The following is a 23,061-nucleotide window of genomic DNA, read 5'->3' as shown; positions in this document are numbered from 1 at the left end:
TGAGGACAGTGTTAGCGTAGGCAATGAGTTGTAGATGTGTAATTTGCCTCCCAAAGTCTTTCGTTTTTCCCATTCTTTTGCTTAAGAATATTTTTGTTTTATGTATAGTACTTATATTAAAGCGACCTTTGATTTAAAGAAAGAAACAAGATTTTTTCATGCATGGAACGATTATCAGGGTTGTCAGAGCCCAAGAAAGGTAAAAGTGTAGATTTTCCCAATTTTTTAAAGGTTTCTTCTTCTTCTTTTTCTACAGGTTGGGCACAGGGGGCACAAACGATACGTTGTTGGCAAGGGGGTTCCATAAGCTTTTCAACGCGGTGTGCTTCATGTCTCTGTGACAATTAGGGAGGATGCTAGATCTAAGAAACAGAAGTTAGACCACAGTAAAAAATATACAGAGTGACCCTCCTTTGTCCGCGGTTCCGAATTTTTATCTCCCTTACTCTTGAAGTACGTCCTTAATTTTTTAATATTATTGCTATCAATGTCTGGTCTACGCGTAGGAATTTTTCTGCCGGAGTATAAGGACGTGCAGTGTTGCCAGGGTCCAAGAAATATTAATTAAAAAAACAAAAATCGACTTTCTTCTTCTTCTTCTTCTACGGGTTGGGCATGATGGGTACAAAAGTCACTTCGTTGCAATTTGTGGTTTATGAGCGTTCCAACGAGGTATCATTCATGTCTCTATGTCAATTAAGAGGGCTACTAGAGCCTCCAAAGTAAAGGTCTACGATTTTTTCGAAAAACTATGGTCCGCCATTTTGAAACCGTTTTTGGGGGTGTTCCCGTGGTCCGATTTTGTCGGATTTTGGATATTTTCATCAGGTGAGGTACCTAAACAAAATACAGGTGTAAAACTAAAGGTTGCAATTTTGCCCAGGTCAAACCGTATTTTGACTCGACTACAATGTTTATACTTCAAGTGAATTAATAGAAATATCCTATATTTATGAAACATTACTTACAGAAGCAAAGAAGAAAATATGTTCTGCTACGCTTAATCCTTTAAAGAATTTATCGTCCTGTGGACAAAGGAATAAATGACGTCGAACTATTTGTTTCTCTTTAGAAATATCATGATTTTCTATATACACTGTTCCCTCCGTAGGAGCCAATACTCCTGAAAGACAAATGTGTTTTTATATTATTAACATATCTGGAAAACTAAATCTAAATTAAAAGTTAATGTTTTAAACAATACTTAAGCTCTGGTTAAAAGATTTTTAAAATAAGTTCTGAAATTACATTCAACGCTCTCTTTATTTGATGATATGACAATAAATATGCTTTGCCCGTAAAATGCAAGATTTAAAAATTCTCTATTCAATAGACATAGACTTTTAAAATACTAAACTATATATTCTACAGCGAAATTTAGTACATCTGAAGAAAAAATTGAATTTTTCCTGGTGACATGATCTTAGTAAGTCTTCTCGGGCTCTCATCCAGGTGAAGATATTGACATCCGACGTTCGGAGTGCAGTTATTGCATTCATTTTCAGGGATTGTGGATTGTGATCTCTGAAGATGAATGCAATGCCTTCATTCGAAACGTTGATTCGGATGTCAATACCTTCACCTGGCTGATAGCTCGAGAAGATTTAATAAAATTCAGCATATTTACTTTCCGCTCATCACAAAAATTACACTCGGAATAAAAATAAGAAACAATTAAACTAAGAATTCGTAGAATTCAATAATATATGAGAAATTCTAGAAATAATAGTGATGGGCATATTCTGATAATAAAGGCACTCGCTGGCCTTTGAAACGCTCAAATAAAATAAAGAGGGATGGAATATTCAAGATTAGATTAGGGTAACTTGAAAATTAACAAAGCGGAACTCCTCTTTTTCACTAAAGCCCTTCAATCACCAAACTAATGCAAAATGTTAGTGGTCAGAATTAAATTCTTCGCACGTACATGAAATAGATGATGTTCACAAAATTTTGTCTTCATGTTACCTGTCAGAATGTTGATCAGAGTTGTCTTTCCACTTCCGTTGATGCCCACGAGCACAGTTATTAAATTCTTACACACGTCCAAGTTGGCATCCTTCAAAACGTATTTCTTGGTTCCATCTTCATGTGTATAGCATTTACTTAAATTCCTGATTATTATCATTCTCTCGCGGTGACAGTGTTGGAAGTAAGGTAGATCCAGCGGTGCTTTTCCCTTTACTCTGAGATCCTTCAAAAATAATGTAAAAAATAAAAATAATAAATTGTCATACATGTACAGACATGTAAACTAAATAGTCAAGTTCCTTACAGACCAAGGCTATTGATGATAGTACTATAAATTAGTTTATTTATTACGTTTCAGCACCATTGTCACTTTCTAAGATTCTTGAGACGTACTAACGTTGCAGTAGCTAATTATTGGGTCAAAGCCTTCGGTCCTCCGTACATTATAGGTTAAATCATTCTTAATTCAATATCTAATTATTTACTTGTCTTAATAACACTGTACAACACGAAATCTGTCCGTTATACCTAGGTATGAAAAGATGTATTTTTGGATGAGAAAATCAAACTGTAATTAATTATTATATAACACATACCTATTTTTGAAAAAGAAACTGACAAGTCATAATCCCAGTACGTGGTGTACGGTGTATTAACAAGTGAAGGTGAACTGTGCTTAAGAAAAAAATATATTGCAAATAGCTTGGATTTTATGCTTAACTTCTCAGACATTTTTCTGTGTAAATATAAATCACTAGTTTTTTTTCTTTCTTTTCTTTTTTTTTTTTATAGTTCTCTATTGCTTATCCTCATTCTAAGTGGTAGCCCATTTGACGTATAGCGATCAGTCTATTTACAGATTTGTACTGCCTAACAAAGTAGACTGTTAGCACCGAATATCTAATATGCAGTGAAATACAATCTCCTGTGAGTGCAAAAATTAACCTGGTTAGGTTTATTTACATTTAACCAAAAAGACAGTCTTACACCTTCAGTTAAAAGGACTTATTAACTGTGCTTGATTGTGGGAATGATGACGGGAAAAAGTTCTGGCCACCACACATATGCGGTATAACATGTTCCATGAATTTAAGAAAATCAACAAAGGGTTCATTTATAACCTCTACAATTCTTGTGATACTTTTAAAGCATTAAAATGTTATTGTAAGTGACACTTAGAAGTAATTCAAGAAAAAATATGTCAATACCTCCTAAATTGAATTTTATATATATTGTGGCAGAACGCATATATTTGGTTATTTATTTTATTTAATTTTCTATTTTTGACTATCTTTTCACGTACAAGTAAAATTCAGACATTAATCATTAAATTATGTTCAGCAAAACAGAGTTAAGAAAGAAACGAATAGCAAAACAGATTACATAAAAGCTTGACATTGCATGTAGTTCATAAAATGATTATATAATATTGGCATTAAGGAAACCACAATTTGGCAGATTATTCTAATTGTTAAAAAGGAGAACAAAATTTAAATTATGCATTACTGGAAAGAATTACGGAAATCTAATGTCATGAAGTTTATAGAATGTTTGTTAACACTGACACAAGTATCGCGGTCACAGGCATTCTAGGGATTGTAATCACTGTACAACAATGAGGAAACTGAGAAGTTTCCTGGAGCAGAAAGAGAACACGCTTCTGACGTCATGGTGAGAATGCAGATTCCAGATTTGAGGAAGTCAACAAAAACCAGGAGATGGGAAGTCTTGGGGAAAGTAGAGAGAGTTCAGCGCAGAGAGAAGTAGAGGCGGAGAGAACTTCGGAGAGCGAAGACGAGAAGTAGTATTCTAAGATAAAGAACTTATACATTTACAGTCACCGAGAAGAGTTGTATTATAAAAACAAGTAGTTTATGTTGAATTCAGTTAAACTATATTCTATCGTTGTTACCATGAAGAAGTAAGATTTGTCTCGCTGTTTGTGAATTTCACCCACGACATCCAGGAGGCCTAAGGACCTTCGATCACGCCAACCATCTGGGATTGCCTTTGCGGAACTGACCATCATTTCCAAGGACTACTAGGAATGTTGGAGGTATGTGTTACTTTCTAAACCAGCTGTCAGTGGTTCAATGTTTAGAGATGCCGTATTTGATCTGGCAGGAATGAAATACCCGATCCTGACACACAACACATTACACAATAATTTACACCTTAATTGAAAATACATGAACGATTATTTATCGAATTTGAGTTATCATTTCACGCAGGTTATTACCTCTCGCTCAGTCTATGTTTACTGTCGTATTTCCGTTCATTTTAGAAGGTGAACGGAAAGTGACTTTCCTGTGTTCAATTTCATGTCGTCCCCAAAATTTAGACACTAAACCAGGGAAGTACACAATACATATATATATATATATGGTTTGTTTAATCATTGAGCTCCCTCGTGGCTAAGCGGTTAGCGTACGCGTCTTTGGCGTGGGAGACCAGGGTTCGATTCCCGGCGGGAGCTCATGTGGTTCGGATTCCACGTTAATCAGTAGGTCCACGTCTCATATAGCCTCGCTTCTGAAAGGGACGCTAAACTAAAATCAACTCAACTCATTGTTTAATCATTTTTGACTCCTGGAGTCCCAATGTCGCCTACAACAGACAGACTCCCGACACTGGCAACACTGTAACCCGTTTCTTCCCATCACATGCATGCGTGACAAGCCTATAGATTCAAACAAATACAGAAATTCTTGAAATTTTCATTAAAAATATGCTAAGGATTGAAGAGGTTAAGTAAAAACTAAACCTTACTCTTCAACGTAACACAATATTAATGCTCATCACAAAAATCCATATGAAAATGCTGAAAGAGAAAGATCAATTTACCTTTACAGTTACAAAAGCGTGGCAACTACATCTAGCAACATTGACCATATGGCAAATAATCCCTATATCTTAACTTGAAAAAGCATATTTATACCTGCACCTTTCTTATCTTTTTGTATTGTCGACATATGGTAACTATAATTTGACAACTACAGAAATCTACTTGCACATTAATCACACATTTCTCCTCTTAGTAACGCTTGACTAAACTCTTTTAATATTTTTTTGCCCAAATGACGGAGGAGTGGAAAGGAAGCGGAAAACGCTAATACGCTTCGGGAAAATAAAAAGAGATGAACATTTTTCAGTGTTTCTAATTCTCCTATAAAAGATCAGGATCATGCATAGTTATCTTATTTCATTACAAAGTACTGCTGTAGAATGTGGTAATGCTTTTTGGTTTTGGTTCCGTAAATAAAATGAAACATACGCAATTGCTAAAATATACCTACTATTCCATTTACTTAGTGTTTAATCTGTTGATGCAGAAGTTTCGTATAACGTTTTTAAAGGTTAATAATCAAATAAATAGGAACTCAGTATTTATAGGAATAATACGAGGGCAAGTCAAGAAAGACTTGGACTGATTTTTTCCCGGCAGTTCTGTTAACGCTGGAGCTTCATAGTTTGGCATACAAGTAGGGTGGGTCTTGCTGTGCATATATATAAAATGTTGTTAAGGAATCATTGCATGTTTGGTAACCACGACTTTTTATTGCAGGTGATGTTCTGCGCCGCCTCTAGAAGTCGCCTGTAGAAGAAATGGAGTCATTACGAGATGAACAATTTGCAGCTATACGGTTCTGCTATCGCCTGGGGAACAGCGCAACAGAAACTCTAGGAATGTTGAGAGCAGCCTACAAAGATGACGCTCTGCCACGAAGTACCGTGTTCTGGTGGTTCAAAGAGTTTAAAGAGGGCCGAATGACAATCACGAAAGCTGGTGGACCAGGTGTATCAGCGTCAGCTGTTACTGAGGTGAACATTAACACGGCAGCAGTCATTGTTAGAGAAGATCGCCGCATCAGTATCGACGATCTGGCAGCCGCACTACGCATATCTCATGGCAGTGCCTTCAAAATTTTGCATGACCACCTCCACATGAGCCGAGTGTGTGCGCGATGGATTCCGCGACTCCTGACACCAGAGCAGAAGGCCGTTCGAGTGGAGACTTGCAGGGAGCTGTTGCAAAGGTTTGAGGATGGTGGAGACGCCTACCGCACCGTGCGACTTTTTTTCTATTCCCTGGCCTAAAATCCAGACTGCGTGGACGCCGCTTCTCCGATAATTGCGAGGTTCTGAAGGCATCGGAGGCGGTTTTGAAGGACCTCTCAAAGAATGGCCTGCGACACGTGTTTGAGGACTGGAAGACTCGAATGAAAAAGTGCATTCAAATGGGCGGGGACTACTTTGAAAAGGATCATGTGCCTGTTGCTGAGTAATAATAAATTGCCTAGAAAAAAAAAATCAGTCCAAGTCTTTCTTGACTAGCCCTCGTAGTGATTGAATACAACCTTAAATAATTAAATATGGAATTAGAATTTTTATTTTCTGTTCATATTTTAAGGTTATCAGATTTTTTCAATGAATGCAGGAACTCTTTTCAACTTCAGCTTTAACTCTTTTCAACTGAAAATTTGTAAAGGTGGGCATTCTTTCGGCGAATTTGGGATTTCTGGTAACTTTACCACATGTTCTAAATGTTGAAGTAACATTCGGAAGCACGGATCCCACAAGCACTTAAGATTGTAATGACAAACATTTGAGATTAAATAAAATTGCGCATCCTATGTTTCAGATCTCGCATGTCACCCTTATCCGTTGTGTGTATTTTTATATGTTTTTGTGTGAATGTGTGTGTCTGTGTGTGTAGTATAAGGATAAAATTCAAATGTTTAGTTCAGAGAACTTGAATCATCTCACTCTTCTTCACACAGATGTTCGTGCAAAGAATGAGTGCCTCTTTTCAGGCTTATGGTCACCACCTAAGGAACTAGGATGAGAACATTTGCACTTAAATTCTGCTGTAAATGTGCAGTCCATGTGTATGTATAAATACAATATATTTTGGTTGCCAAGCTTATGTCACACAGACTGACTTACCCTAAAAGAAATACTACTCTAAATGTGCAGTCCATGTGTATGAATAAATACAATATATTTTGTTTGCCAAGCTTATGTCACACAGACTGATTTACCCTAAAAGAAATACTACTCTAAATGTGCAGTCCATGTGTATGAATAAATACAATATATTTTGGTTGCCAAGCTTATATCACATAGACTGACTTACCCTAAAAGAAATTCTACTCTAAATGTGCAGTCCATACGTATGGATAAATACAATATGTTTTGGTAGCCAAGCTTATGTCACACAGGCTGACTTAGCCGATAGAAAGAAGGCGCGGTAGTTCAGTGGTAGAGCGTTCACCTCCGAGGCTTGGGGTCTCAGGTTCGATCCCAGATTGTGCCGTGTGGACTTTGTGGTGGACAAACACCGTGCTCGTGGGTTTTCTCGGGGTTCTCCCGTTTCCCCCCACTTTCTTCATTCCATCATTTCACTCATCGCTCATCATCACCGTCTCCTTTAGCTTAACCGGCATTATCGTGGGACGTAAAATTTAAGGATTTTAGTTCATTTCATTTTTAGCAGAAAGAAGATCCATTCTTGTTTCTAACAAATTAATACTGGAACTAAACAGAGGGAGTGGTAGCCACCCACGCTATCCCTACAGATCCGCCACAGGATTAGGTTATAACTCGACGCCAAAAAGGAATACATTATCCAAAATAAAGAAATTAATATAAAAATGTAATCACGATAGATATAAAAATAAATTCAGCTAAATATATTCTAGTTGGATGTTGATGGACAAACAAATATTAGGAGGTTCTTCAAACATTTAAAACACTACAATTGAGGTATTAATACTGATAATATTTTAAGTTTATTGCCCCACAATAATGCTTCGAGACTAAGGGAGAGGAAATCCATAACTTCGGGATCGTCAAGCTGATCGGTAACACTTCTGGTCGCATTTAAGCTTAAGTTTAAGCAAAAAATACATATAATTTCGTTCTGGAATTGACAGGAACAATAGAGAAGAACTTATTCATTGTCATCAATTTAACTTATATTGTACAGGAAAAACACAGAAAGAGTAGCTTATTGCTATTTACTTAATTCACCTTGAAAGGATACATAACGAAGAGCTTGTTCATTGTTATTTAACTAATATTGACAGGGACAACGCCGAAGTGATTAACATAGGTCCTTATTATAGTAAATGTGTATTAAATTTGCACAGTATGATATATGTCACTTACCTTAAGGGAGTTTTTGCTTTTCAATCTTTTCAATAAATCTTTTTTCGTAAAGCAGAACACAACGAAGAGTGTGCTGAAGATATTGCATAGGAAAAAACCAAGTACTTCTGCCATAGAAATTTCATTCAGCGTAACATTCCGATCAAATAAATTTTCCCATTGGGAACCTATACCTGAAATAATTTAAATATTTTATTTAAAATAATCTATATTCGATAAATGTAATAAACCCATTCAGTAACTGACTTTATCGCTTTTTACCAGATCTTAGAAACTATTAACTCTAGAAATTTGGAATTTTGTACAATTCTGGTCACAGAAAGTGGGACTGGCTTTCAAAGACTAACGTAAATCCGAAAAAATTATCTTAGATCCTTAGGAATTCCCTTTAGATCTGGCTCTTTTTCCCTGCATTCTTTCCACAGTCATGAATGGAAATCGAACGTTAGTATTGCAATTTATAATAATAACGTTGTAGACGTAAACAAAGTATCTACCATACAGAAAATTACGACAATTTTAAGTCACAAATGTGTGATACGTTATTTATATTTATAATCTAGAGCGATTAAATACGTAATGAGAGTAGGAAATATCATAACTACAAAGAGACAATAACGATTAAGCTTGTGGTTCTGGTTAAACGAATTTTCAATTGTTTCACTGCCAGTTCGAGCGTCCCGAAAATATACATTTGTCCAGTTAGGCCTATCTTCTTTGGAGCCAAAACTTAGGAGTAATCTGTGAAAACTACATTGAAATTAGCAGGATAAAAGCAAGAATATTTGAAAAATATTTTGCTGTTTTTGTGGTGTAGCATGTGATTTATCCGACCTGTCTTTTGCATAGAAGATTGAAAAGAAACTGTGCTTCAGGAAACAAAGTAAAATCACATTTATTTGCATTGTCAGTACTATAACCTACCAGAAAACAAATCAAAATCTGAATAAATTTTGTCGCTTTTTATCTTTTCTTAAAGCTGGGTTTATAAAAAGCGGATAAAGACTTTCGTAATTTATTTTCTGTAAAGTCTTTCAGCAAGTAACTCTGTAATTAGTATTAAAAATAAAGATACATGCACGATGAGAAGAATCTTTGAAATTATGAATCCTTATAAAACATATAATGATTTGTTTGTTATTTCTATCATTAATGCGTGAGATTCCTGGACTTTGTGGTAACAAATATCATGAACGCGGGTGTTCTTGGAGTTCTCTCGTTTTAGCTTACTTTCTTTATTCCACCATTATCTTGCATCTCATTATTACGTCTCCTTTAGGCTTAGTACATATACGAGGGACGTTAAACTAAACAAAAATGTTCTATCTTAGAATAGATTCAAAAATTATATTTGGAGCTAAATTTCAAGATAGTTCTACCCTTATGCCACAAAGAGAAATTAGAATATTTAAAATACAAGAATAATGCTGATGTTTTACTATGTTAAAATAATCATTGCACTTTTTAAGTTAATAGTATCCGACGACTGGAAAAAGTAGGATTCTAATAACAGCATTCCTTATTAGAAGTTCAGTAGCTTATATTTATGTATATTAAACTCATTTCACAATTAGTAACGATCCCATTTCCGTCGATGAAAACAAATAAGATATTTTGCACTTTGCTTCTCGTTCCTTTGCTTTTCGGAGGTAGACAATATTAAAATGTAATCCACAATTGCACTCTACTACTATTACTTTTATTTCTTTAAATGTCTCAGATTGATGTATTTACTTCATATTTGAGCTACAGCTTAATAGGATACCATGTCTTATACTTCATAAATAACAAGAAGTCGTATAGTTGACATGTGGGAATGTGGTAGTAGTGCTGGTAGTGGTAGTAGGGAATCCATCACAGAATTCCTGCCGTAAAAGAAAAATTGACTGTAGAACGCCGGCCTCAAGAATGTCGTTTTCGTTGCAGTATCTGCCAGCTACGTAAGAGTTCTGGGATACCGTGATTTGGACAGACGAGAAAGTGTTCTCCTAAGCCCAAGATGGAAGACTATGTCTGTGGCGCCCCAATTACACTCGTTATTCACCAGAACATATCCTAAAGAGGGGAAGAAGTGGGAGAACTAGCGTTGCTTTCTGGGGTTGGATATCAGCAGCAGAAGTTGGTGAATTGGTAGACATATCGCCTAAGATGGATTCAGGAGACTATGTGGAAATGTTAGAATGACATATGTTACCAACCGTCAGGGCCGTATATCCGGAACACGAAATGCCTGTCATTAATTACGTCCTAGATAACAGCGGTGTCCATACTTCGAGATTCAGGAAACAGTGGTTCCAGAGACATCGTGACATTTCTTTCTCGACTGGCCATCTAAATCCCCGGACCTTAACCCCATCAAAAATATATGGGCATTAATGGTGCAGAATTCGAAACCGAGACGGGAGAAAACTGTTGAAGCTTTGCAGAAACATGTTCGAGAAGTTTGGAAAGCTTCCGTAGAACACCTGATTTATGTTCGTCACTAATTTATTCCATGCCTCGTGGAATCAGTGCGGTGATAGATGCTCAAAGTGCGTGGACACACTACTAGGTTTACAATTATAAGATTTTTTGTTTACTGAAAAGTATTTTGTTCAAGACGAATATTAGTTTGAAGGTATGACATGTTCATGAGCAGAAGGAAAAAGAAAAACAAAAAATTACGTTCTAAGCATTTGGAATTGCCAGGACAGACTGAATATATTTTATTTTTTCTTTTTCTTTAATAAGTACAATTATATTTTCTTTTTCTATAGAAATTAACAATTCTCATTATTCCTTTATTTTTCTATGAGAATTAGGTTAAAAACATTCTGAACAATTTTGAAGCATTCAATTCCAAGGCTTAGATAAATATGCTATTTTATTTCGTTATCTGTGTGATATATGAAATATATTTTTCTTTCTTTCTTCTTATATATGAGAATTAACGTTTCTTTTTATTCTTCTATGGAAATTAGAACAAGAATATTCAAAACTGCATTTGTTTTCAAACACTTAATATCAAGGAGCAGATAGACTATTTTATTTCGTTCTCCCCATTACATAAGCCTATCTTTTCCTTTTTCTTTCTTTCTTCCTGGTGGCCCTTAAGACTCTTATCTAGTCGATCGCCAGTAGTTTGACTGAAGGCATAACGTCGTGTACTAAACAACTTGATTCGACACGTGCCAATATACCTACCTTCTGAACATGGTTGGAAGTCATTTTTTTCACTTTCACGCTTTCGTGGAAATATATATATATATATATATATATATATATATATATATATATATATATATATCTTCACTTCTGTACGCCTGAGAGTACTGAGGCTATGAAACAGTCTGTTTTACAGTTACCAAAATGTTCTGGAAGAAACCGCTCTGCAGCTGTTTGCTTCCTTGGGAAAGTATAAGAGGAATTTTACAAGAAGCATTTTCACAGTTATAAATTATGATTGTCCAAGTACTTAAACGAGCAGAATTTTTAAGACGTCGAAAGCATGTGAAAACATCATGCAAAATGACACAGAAGATCTGTTTTCTTGTGTAGTGAAAAAGTACATTACCACATAAGTGGTTGTGTAAACAAAATTTAATTTGATCATAATCCCATTACAAACTGTTTTCAGTATCATTATATATTTTTGAAAAAAACATCTTAATTTTTGTTTTATTAGCGTTTAAAGTCTGACAGTGAGAGGTTTTATTGGGCCACCCATTTGTCTTATAAACGAAAGAGTGAATAATAAATCCAATAAGTACTTGTGTCTCTAAGGCTTTATAAGGAAAGTAGCTAGAACGCCCGCTCTTGGTGCAGAGCGAGAAGGTTTATGGAAAATATTTTAACTCATTTTACTTATTAAGAGTTACATTTCAATGAAAGTGTAATTATAAAAGTTCGTAGATACTCTATTTTTGGAGTAAATTTCGAACTCCCCAGCCCTATTACGATACGTTCCTCAATCACTGTGACATGAGACAAATCTAGAGGCAGCAGTTATATTTTAAGATTCATTTCAAAGGGGTAAAACGTTTACCGTGATGTAATCACAAACAATAGACAACGTCTTGTACCAACGTCATTAAAAATATGGAAATTGCAACTTAAAAACGGGATTTTGGGAAATGCTAGTTCACGTGTCCATTTATTTGCAATGAAGATTTTATATACATACTCAATCTTCCTAATTTGAGTGGCTCATTATATAGGCTACTCTATTTACCTCAACAATTTTGAAGCTCGTAATCCTTTAAAACACGTCCTTTATTCAAAGTAGTTGATTATAATCTAACTCCATGTGGATAGTAAGTATTCCAAAAGTAATTTGAAAATTTCCAGCCATTTTCCCGTGATGCGATCACAAATAACAGACAACATTGTTATCAGTACGAAAGAAAAGACTAATAGAAATGGCTCTTTCCTGTTCAAAAGAAATTTAGAACAAAGCTGAGACATGCATCTACATATTTTTAATGATAAATTTTATGCCACGTTTCAGGTCCCTAACTTCATTGACTTATGTAATATTCTATTCTGTGTAAAACATTTGACTCACTTTTCCACCTTCAACTCCTTTAGTATACACACATTTTTTAAAATAAATTCTTTCTTATTCCTTGCTTTGTAATGAAGGGATTTTTTTGTGGAAGGATCACGTTTCTATACATATTAGCATGGCTTGAATTTTCAGTGAATGGCTTTCATTCTTCCATATAATCGTACATTTTGCCCCCCCCCCCTTCCTTTCAACGAGTGAAATTTTCGAAAAGCGTTAAAATACGTGCTTCCTTTATATTGAATTAAAAGCTCATATAACGAATTTCATACCTTCAATTTAAGCGAATTCTTGCATTAAGCGTTTCCTGAATAAATTTGTTATTTATGATTTTAGATTTCAGGGCTTTCGGCATCTATGTCCATGTTAGCCCGTCACGTTTTGAGGGATGACTTCCCTCGGCAAGCACACTGTCCAGGAAAAGGGAAGGAAGCGGATTGGGATCAATATGTTAGGTACCACTGCGGCACTTGTCTGGCGTGAATGAGGAAAACCCAGGAAAGCCTCATTCAGGATGGGTGACCAGAAAGACCTTTTTACACTTTTTCGACCGAGTGCCCCTACCGGGAATTGAACCCGGGATTCTGAATAAATATTGTGAAATCTTAATATTGTAGAAATTGGCCACTTAACCTTCCCAGAAGTGACATTTTCACAGACGCTGAAATACTTATTTAATTTTTATTTGAGAGTTTATATATCAACTTTCACATCTCATATTTAAGCAAAAACCATACAAGTGGGACTTTCTCAATAAAGAAAGATAATTATAGATGTTATATAGATTCTACCCGTTTTCCCGCTTGGTAGCGTAATTTTCGAAAACACTGAAATACGTTTTAACTTATTTCTATGAGTTTATATAACGAATATCACATCAAGAACCCTCAACTTTCGCACGTTCTCAAAAAAAAGAAAAAGAAAAAAAGAAAGAAAAAAGAAAGAAAGAAAGAAAGAAAGAAGAAAGAAAGAAAGAAAAAAATTTAGATCTTTTAGAATCAACGGAGTTTTCCTCTTACGAGCTGATATTTAGAAAATGCTGAAAAATGTGTTTCCTTAGTTCTAAACAGGGTGTCCCAAAAAATGATAAAAATGAAACCACAGATTCCTGGCACCACAACAATTAAAAAAAAATGTATATGACCTATAGTCCGGAAGAGGCAGGGGCGAAGCCAGACAGCTTCGAATGTGGGGGAAAAGAAACTTCGCACTTAGGGAAAGGAACTTGCCGACTTACAAAACCGCATTGAGGATGCGTTTGAACACTTACGAGACACACTGGGAGTAATGGAATGCATTCGAAATTCACGATTAGCACGTTGCATAGACGTGGGAGGACAGCACTCTGTACATCTTCTGTAGGTACGTTTGTTCTTAGCACGTATGACCTTCTAGTTTGTGGTGCTACTTTATATAAGATACTACGTTTCAAATAAAGTACGTAGTTGTATATTCTGCCTGTTACAGCATTGCACTACACGACTAGTTATACTTGTTCTTATTTCTAAGCTCTATCTGCAAGTTTCTATCTGGTATACCACTTTCCATCGGCCTTTGATATTATACAACCATGCTAAGTGGTCTTTGCTTTAACTCTCATTGTACATGTGCGTGCAATCGTGGACGGAAAACAACTTTTTTCTGTACGGTTTCCACCGTTTCAATATCCCTGAAATACAGATATCCGGTGAATCCCTAAATGACATACTGAGAATCTCTGGTGCAGTTATGTAACATGCGTTTAACTTGTCGAGTCAAGATGATCTTTAAGTATTTATGAACCTCCTTCCTGGCTTCTATCATTATTCCGCTGGCAGGTGTGAAGTTCATTTCCCCCCACATTCGAATCTGTCTAGCTCCGCTCCAGTCCACTTTCGGACTGTAGGTCATATAATTCTTTTTTATTGTTTTGGTGCCAGGAATCTGTGTTTTTATTTTTTACAATGACTTTTGGGACATCCTGTATATGAGCTCATAAACCAAATTTTTAATCACAAACTTAAGCAAATACCCACATTCGCTACTTTGGACATAAATACAGGGAAATTTAAATATCTCAGAAAATAGCCCTTTTCCCCTTAGGGAAGGAATTTTCCACATTCTGCCCCGCTTTTACAAGTAATGTGATGAGGTTATACCTATTACGGTATATCTAGACCTTGACCGACTTCTCATCAAAATATGTATTTCATATTAAATTCTTGAATATTATAAATGTTTATACTTTTCTTAGAAAATCATCACGAAAATTGCATTAGAAGTTAAAATATTGATTTCCGTTTCAGCGCCGAAGCTGTATAAAACAGAAAGAGGGACGCACTGAGCATTCCAATCTTTTAATTATAATAAAGCAAACAAAGTACAAAATAATAAAGCAAAAATAGGAAAAAATAGGGTGTGAGGCAGCAGATCCAATGTAGACATATCCGATCCGATTAGTTAAAAAGATATATATAAAACGTAAATAACTGGTCGGTAGGTTTAATTTCTGCAACTTTCGAATGAGCCCGTAGTGCCAAACTTTGTCGAAAGCTTTTTCGAGATCCATTAAGACGAGACAAGATGGAAGGCCTTTGTTAAACTGATTGGTGATCAGTGTTGACAGACGAAGTAATTGGTCATTAATTAAAAACGCTGGCCTAAAAACGCTGGCCTTGATGTACGGGTAATAAGATATGTTCTTGGATATGTAGATGAAGCCTCTGTACCAGGATTTTTTTGAAACAATTTACTACTGTTGTGAGCTGTATAGGGCGATAAGAACTTACATCACCTGCCGGTTTATGAGGTTTAAGAAACATGCATATTTTGGAAATCTTCCAGTCTAGTGGGTAAAACCGGTGCGGAGAATAAAGTTGTAGACTGCGACAAGTAACGTGAGTAAAGAAAGCGGAGCCTCTTTTAGTAGCCGACAGGAAATTCGATCAATGCCTGGTGCGGTGTTGCGTTTCTTCTGAAGTGTACGTTGGAGTTGATGTGTAGTGATTGATGATGTAAGAGGATCCTCATCATCAATTATGTGTGAAAGTGATGGTTGTAGAGCGGGAATAGTAGCCAAGTCTATATTGTCATGAGAATGAGGTGATATCCTAGGCGTGAAAATTGACTGTAATTCTGTTCCAAAAGCGTTGGCCTTATGCAGGTCAGTAAAGAGAGGGACACCATTGTCTAAGGAAGGATACGAAATTTTGGTACTTCTGTCTGTGAGGCTGTGGAAAGATTTCCAATACCGACTTGAAGATGCTTCGTCGTTTAGTTTATTACATGCACTGGTCCAAGTTCGACGTTTATAGGCTATGAGATAATTAGTTACTGTGCGATGCCATCTCCGGTGATAACGAAGACATTCCTCGTTTCCAGTTTGTTTGTATTCTCGGAAATGCCGTGATTTTTGTACTAAAGACAGATATTGTGGAGGCAATTTAGGTTTAGAAGGATAAACTTTTTCCTCAGAGATGGTTTGTTGAGCACTGGCATGTAAGATGTCTGTGATGTGATTGACTGTGGAATACATTTCTTGTTCAGAAGTTGGTGGATGAAGAGTGGAGACCTAGTTATGAACGAACTGCCGGGATTGAGTCCAGTCGGCTTTATCATAACGATGAATAATATGAGGTTCGAGCTGTTGTATAGATGGGCGAGCCTTCTTAATGGACAGTTTGATTGGACAATGAATGCTTCCAATCGTATCAAAAACCTGCAGTTCACAGTCATTTGCAATCGATAAGGAAGTGATCCTAGATCCGGGGATGTTTGACTGGCTGGCCTAGTGAAGCCGGAAGATTGTGAATATAAAGCTGTAAAGTAGTGAAAATAAATTCCTTAAATCGTTCTTTTTCCCTGGCACTTCTGCTATGAATATGTATGTTAGCGATGATAATTATGTTTTTAAAATTATGGGCTATATAATCGAAAAACGAGAACGGTATTAGATGATCAGGGCGGATATAGATGGTAGCTACATTAACTGTGAGAGAAGGATAATAAATAGAGAAGAAAATATGTTCAGGTAGATTTGCAAATACAGGAGGATTGTATTGCCGATAAGGAAGTTTTTTGTGAAAAGCCAATCAGTACTCCTCCTTGAGCGCGCGCATGTGCATCATGGTAATCATAACGTTGAAGTTGATAGCCGGAAAGTCGCGCAGTAATGGCTGGTTTTAAAGCTGTCTCATTCAGAGCTACAATATCAACTTTCTCTTCTAGCAAGAGAGGCTCAAGATGTACTTTGTGTTAATGAAATGATCTGATGTTAACAAAGAGTAAAGTCAAAGCCAGTATGTATACTGCCATGTTGATTTTAGACTGCTGTTTCTAGAAGTGTGATGTGGAAGTGGACAAAATTAACTGAGTATGTTGTAGTAAAGTGTAGATTGAACAGAGATTTTGCCGTTGAAATGGCAACACGAAGAATGGGCTCGCGTTGGAATGGAAAGACATTTTATAGTACTATTGTAATGTAACGAAGAAGATCTTCGACAGTGAGAGGCTGAGCGATAGACAGCGGGTGGTGTGGTTTTATCGAAGCTTTGAATTGGTACTGTGAGTTCTGGGCGTTCTGGTTGTGCTTGGGGTTTACCCTTACAGCGGTAACTGTAGGTTGCAGATTTTCGTTACACACAGAACAAGTTGTTGCTGATTTTTACAGGATTTTGTATCATGAGATCCACTACAATACCCGCATGTAGATGCGTTTGGACACTGGTGTGTAAAGTGAGAATTGTATGTTTGACATTTCTCACACCGGAGTAGTAGAGGCCCTGTCGTACATCCCGTAATTACTCCAGTAATTACCCATACATCAAGGCCAGCGTTTTTAATTAATGACCAATTACTTCGTCTGTCAACACTGATCACCAATCAGTTTTACAAAGGCCTTCCATCTTGTCTCGTCTTAATGGATCTCGAAAAAGCTTTCGACAAAGTTTGGCACTACGGGTTCATTCGAAAGTTGCGGAAATTAAACTTACCGACCAGTTATTTAAGTTTTATATATATCTTTTTAACTAATCGGATCGGATATGTCTACATTGGATTTGCTGCATCACACCCTATTTTTACCTATTCTGGTGCTCCACAGGGTTCTGCGCTCAATCCACTCCTCTATATACTGTACGCCCCCGATATACCTCAACCCACGCAGAATGTGAACTTATTCCAATACGCTGACGACACAGCCTTTCTAACTCTGGGCAAGACCATGCATCAGATCAGCACACGTTTACAGTCAACTCTCGATCATTTTATACAATGGTGCAACACATGACGATTAAGTTTAAACGCCGCCACAACGCAAGCACTGGTCTTTCTACCTCCTAAACGCCGCTCGAAAGTTCATCGTAACCCACGGAACCTTAACGTTACTCTGCAAGACCATCAACTTCGTCCAACTCCTACGGCTACATATCTCGGGGTAGTTTTTGACTCTAATTAACTTGGAAAGCTCATCCAGAGAAAATAACACAAAAGGCTAATTTACGGCTCAATCTTTTACGGCGTCTCACAGGAACCACTTGGAGATTACCCGCACCTCTCTTAATTAACACATACAAAATGTTCCTCAGACCCATTTTAACTTTTGGCCATATTGCTTGGTGCAATGCTCAAACCAAGTTCTACGACCGATTATCCATACTAGAACGACATGTCATTAGAACTGCGTATCGCATAAAGTTACCATATCCGAACTTCCTGACTTATGAATACATCAATTTTCCTCACCTTATCCATCACCTCGCCGAAATTCGTTTGAAATAGATGGTCTCTCGCCTGCCAGTCTCCCATCCATTACTTCTTGATACTTTACAAGCTGATGCCGAAACTGACGCACCGTATAAATATTTGTGTACAACGTTAAACGTTCTTATCACGTTATGTATCAAAAACGCACATCCTACAGCTGAAGAACACGACATCTTTCATATATATCATATACCCGATCACCTTCCTCATTTATTTCCATTTTAGCACAATGTTTCAGTTCAATACTAACTTTGGTCTTTCCCCTTCTTGCCATCAGTCTCGAGTCGCCCCGAGACAGAAGAACTAAACTGCATTCATTTATCTAACACTATGTTTGTGACTGTTGCGTATAAGCACTGCATTTCATTTTACATCATCATGTTTATCTCATAAGGAACAACACACTCCTTCTATACCAGTTCCCTTTATATTTGCAATATTTAGATTTGTATTTTTTTTTTTGGTATCCATATGTATATTTACTCACTCACCTGATATTTTTGTTGTTATTGTTTGTTACTTATCAGCACTATTTGTTTATAAAACTGCACTTAGACCATCATACATAATTTAAAACAACAATATCTACAATTCTGTGCCAAAGAGAGGGCGTAACTCTCTAATGGCTAGGGCTAGGAGTCATACACCAAATCATCTAATTTTGAAAATAAAAATAAAAATGAAAATTGATGAATAAAGTACAACCAACAATTCCCTGACACTTTACCTTTAAAAAAATAGTTATAGGTTAGCAGTTCAAAATTAGCCAATTTTCGTGTAAGAGAGCTTATTTCTGAAGGCCATCTAGCCTATTTTTTTCAGAGGTTATTGGCAACACTGCATAGGAAATGACATGCAATTTGATGCCATATACATTGAGGTTTTGACTCTAGGAAAAATCGTATGAGACCCTATAGTGTATAGCAGACCTAAATGCCTAGTCTACAAACAATATGATTTATGTTATGTTTTTACTTACCTTTAGCCTCTAATGTTACCATTAAACTGCTGCCCCATACAACTGGAAAACTTGGTGAAATAATACTTGCAATAAATTTTGTTATCATGTCAATGTTGGTGATATCAATGAAAAATAGAACAGCAAGCAGTGTAAAGAATATATAATATATCATGTGCGACATGGCGCTGAGAACTGTAATAACGACACAGAACACATTAATAGCTATCTCAACTATTTACTATCACTACTACTACTAATAACAATAATAATAAATGAAAATAAAGGAAGAAGTCTATTATGACATACAGTTATATTAATTATGGATGGTTATTCATATGGATCATTACCTCAAAAGGTAGAGTTCGTGATAGCATCCATCATAATGCACCACAATAATGGAAACACCTAAAGAAGATGCAACTTACCTGATTAATACTGCGTGGGACCACAGCCTACAGAATAGCTATGATTCATCCTGAAATGAGGAATACAAGTCTTGAATGTTTTCGAAAACAATATTGTACCCAAGTCCGTATTTAGGAAGTGCTATTCTGTGCTCGAGCACAGGGCGGCAGATTTTAGTGGGCGGCAAAATTTTGGATTTTTTAAAAAATAAAATGAAATGAAATCTGTAAGTTTTACGTACCACGTTACCAGGCTAAAGGAGACGGTGATTATGAGGGTGGATGAAATGGTGGAATGAAGAAAGTAGGAGGAAACTGGGGAACACTGGAGAAAAGCCACATAGACGGCGTTTGTCCACCACTAAGCTCACTTGACGCAATCTAGGATCGAATCAAGAATCTCATAGACCACAGGTGAATGTTTTACCACTGAGCCACCGCGGCCCTCAGGATTTTTTAAAGATTTACAATAAAGTAATATTCAAAACTAGTAATCCGTAGAATCCCGCACAAGCGTGAGTAAATATGTTAATGTGTTTAATTCCCTGTAATTACAGTAGTTACTGATTAGTTAGCTTATCTGATTATTTTTAAAAGTCATCCACTCCACCCCCACCCAAAGGGGTGAGCATAAACTTGAAAATCATGAAAATTGATATTGTTAAACTCAGCGACTTGGAAAACTATCAATTCAACATGAATATCTGTCGTTTTCGATTACTTTTAAAATATCATCCCCTTCCTGGGGTGTGGAGTATGACCTTGAAGTTGAGTTAGATTCAAACTGTCACTATTCATCTCAGCGACCCCAAAAACTATGAAGTCAACTTGTCGTCAACTCGAAAATTGTCGTTTTCGAGGGGGGGGGCAAATGTTGTGCAGGGGCGGAAAATTATTTACAGCACAGGGAGCACAATATATAAATACAGGCCTGATTGTGCAATTCCTCATGCAGTGTCGCATTCAAACGGGTATATCACTAAATGTCAATTATGTACTCAAGAGGCATTAGCTAGTTCGATAGCCCTCACCCCGCTGATGATTATATCCAAAAAGCTACATTTTTTTGGTGCAGTTTTGAGAAAATTGTAAAATTTGACGAGGAATTGGTGTAATGACAAATAACTAACGAACGAGGAAATCTTTTGCTGTCGAGACAAAAGATAATATAGTAAGTCATCCTCAGAAAATGCAATGATGTACGTGTAGAAGCGGAGCGGCTGTCTTTGAAAGGGGATCCTCTCAGAAACACGGAGAACTCCAAACGAAAAAAAAAAGTACCAAACAAAATAAATAATAAACGGTAGTTAAATCCAGTAATAACGAGAATGTACGAGCGGAAGCTCCCAACAGATTCGTAAAGAAAATTTCCCGTAGGCAGCGCAAAAACATCTCGAAACAGAGAGAAGAGCCGTATATGTTACAGAGAACCAAGGTTTACCACCCTGAATTACCAATACACTCCACAAGACAAAAACAAAAGTGTCAAACAACGAAGAGCACGCAGCCAGTGTTGCCAATTCCCACATATAGAAAAGTGTAGCTCAGGGTGTCTACTAGTCTAGAAACCGTGGGAAACCTGGAAAAGTCAGGGAATTTTATAAGTTCTGGAAAAGTCAGGGAAATGTTCTATATATTCTGGAAATTTTTGGTAAATTTAGGTTTATTTCATTGCTTTTACATTTTAATTGCACAATGTTCTGAAAACAACATTTCGCTACCACAGAAGCCATTCATCATACAGTGAAGGACTTCTAAAGGAGTTGGCAACACTTGCGTCTGGAGCTCGTGGTTTCTGATCGCCACGTTAAAAAGTGATCCTCATGTCCAGGAGTCTAGGTAGGCTATGCAACCAGTAACTCCCAAGAAAGTCCTAAAAACACATATTCTGGTCTTGTTGATTTTAATGTAGAGGTAAGTCAGAATCTAACTACGTATGGTTAACTGTAATTTATAATGTAATTCGTAGGCCTACCTACATTAGTTAGATATAAACTCCTATTCCATTTCTTTCATATTTCATTTCCAATGCAGTTTTGCGTTATGCGTGTCTTTTGTGATATTTATTATTATTTTGCAGATAACTTTTATTATTTTTGCTATCCTTGTAACTTTTTGATAAGATAATTTTTTCTAGCAAGTGGTCCTATTCTTATAGAAAACGTGAATTTTGAAGACAGAGCTCAGCGACTATTACCACACTTGAAAAAGTATGTGGATTCAGTTTCAGGCAGGGGCGTCGTTAACGCGGAGTAACGGGGATCCTGCCCCCAAAGTTACCAAGTTCTTAACATGTTGGCAAATTAAAACACCTAGTTGGCAATTAGAAAAATGCCGTTTTGTTCAATTGACTTATTTGATTTGACATTTTCTTAAGTACCCAGTTGCTGTAAATTATTATCTGTTCTTTTATAGACTTGGGATAAATTTTGTGTAGCTTCTTATATTGAAATAAGTTGATGTATTCGTTTAAAGCTTCTTCTTTACTTGTTGCAAGTGATCACAGTTAGATTTTGTTCATTTGATTTTTCTAAACATTTTGAAGAATATTTAATGAAAAGTCGAGAAATTGTGCAGTCCGCTGCAAAAAACCTGCAACACGAGCATGTAAGTTTATTGTGAAACGACGAAATCTTTTGCTCCAAAATTAGTATGCAGGGGAGGACGTCGAGGTTTCTTAAAACCGAATGTCGTTCTTGACCAACCGTCGATATGAAGTTGATTCCCTTTCGGCACGCAAACAGTCATTGGCCGGTACATTTCATGATAGCTCATTTTCCCTAGTATGGTAAATCTGGCTACTATGCGTTACACAAAACTGCGAGCTGATGTAGTAAAATGGATATCATCTTCATATTCAGGGACCTAAAATTAGTCAGAATCAGTGAGTTTTGTTTCCGTAACTTTTCAAAAGTTTAAAAACGTCGGCCTGGGTTGTAATTGCACTATCCTTCAAGATAGAAAATTAATTCTTGCTTTATTGTTGACAATATACTCCAAACCTACATTTTAACACCAAAACTTTTCTAATTATTGCCGCCATTTTGAAATATAGTGTCTGAAAGTGGAGAAATGTCGTTGTCACACATTCAATCGCAAAACCTTATAGTGAATAACTACGAAACTCAATACCACGCAAAAATACCACGGAATAAACAAAGTTGTGTATTTCAAGAGCTTTCAAACTACACCTGAATCATAGCTGTATCTTTACAATAACCTATATAATTCATTTAATGCACTGCTAGATGAAGGTTTCTAATAATTCA

At 36.4% G+C, this 23,061-nt stretch overlaps 1 protein-coding gene across 3 annotated transcripts in view; it reads right to left on the bottom strand.

Moving 5' to 3' along the window:
* LOC145664529 (phospholipid-transporting ATPase ABCA3-like) overlaps positions 1 to 23,061 on the bottom strand; it is a 705,558-nt gene that overhangs the window by 416,976 nt on the left and 265,521 nt on the right. For all 3 annotated transcript variants that reach the window (XM_081731273.1, XM_081731272.1, XM_081731271.1), the window contains exons 7-10: positions 19,407 to 19,580; positions 8,143 to 8,315; positions 1,969 to 2,194; positions 969 to 1,123 (exon numbers count right to left, since the gene is read on the bottom strand). In XM_081731273.1, the coding sequence (XP_081587399.1) occupies positions 969 to 1,123; positions 1,969 to 2,194; positions 8,143 to 8,315; positions 19,407 to 19,580 (728 nt within the window). The remainder of the gene's footprint in view (positions 1 to 968; positions 1,124 to 1,968; positions 2,195 to 8,142; positions 8,316 to 19,406; positions 19,581 to 23,061) is intronic.

The sequence above is a fragment of the Thermobia domestica genome, chromosome 11 (assembly GCF_964235325.1).
Source record: "Thermobia domestica chromosome 11, izTheDome1.hap1.1, whole genome shotgun sequence".
Lineage (NCBI taxonomy): Eukaryota > Metazoa > Arthropoda > Insecta > Zygentoma > Lepismatidae > Thermobia > Thermobia domestica.
Note: the sequence above shows the minus strand (reverse complement) of the source record. Positions and strands in the feature narration are given on the sequence as shown.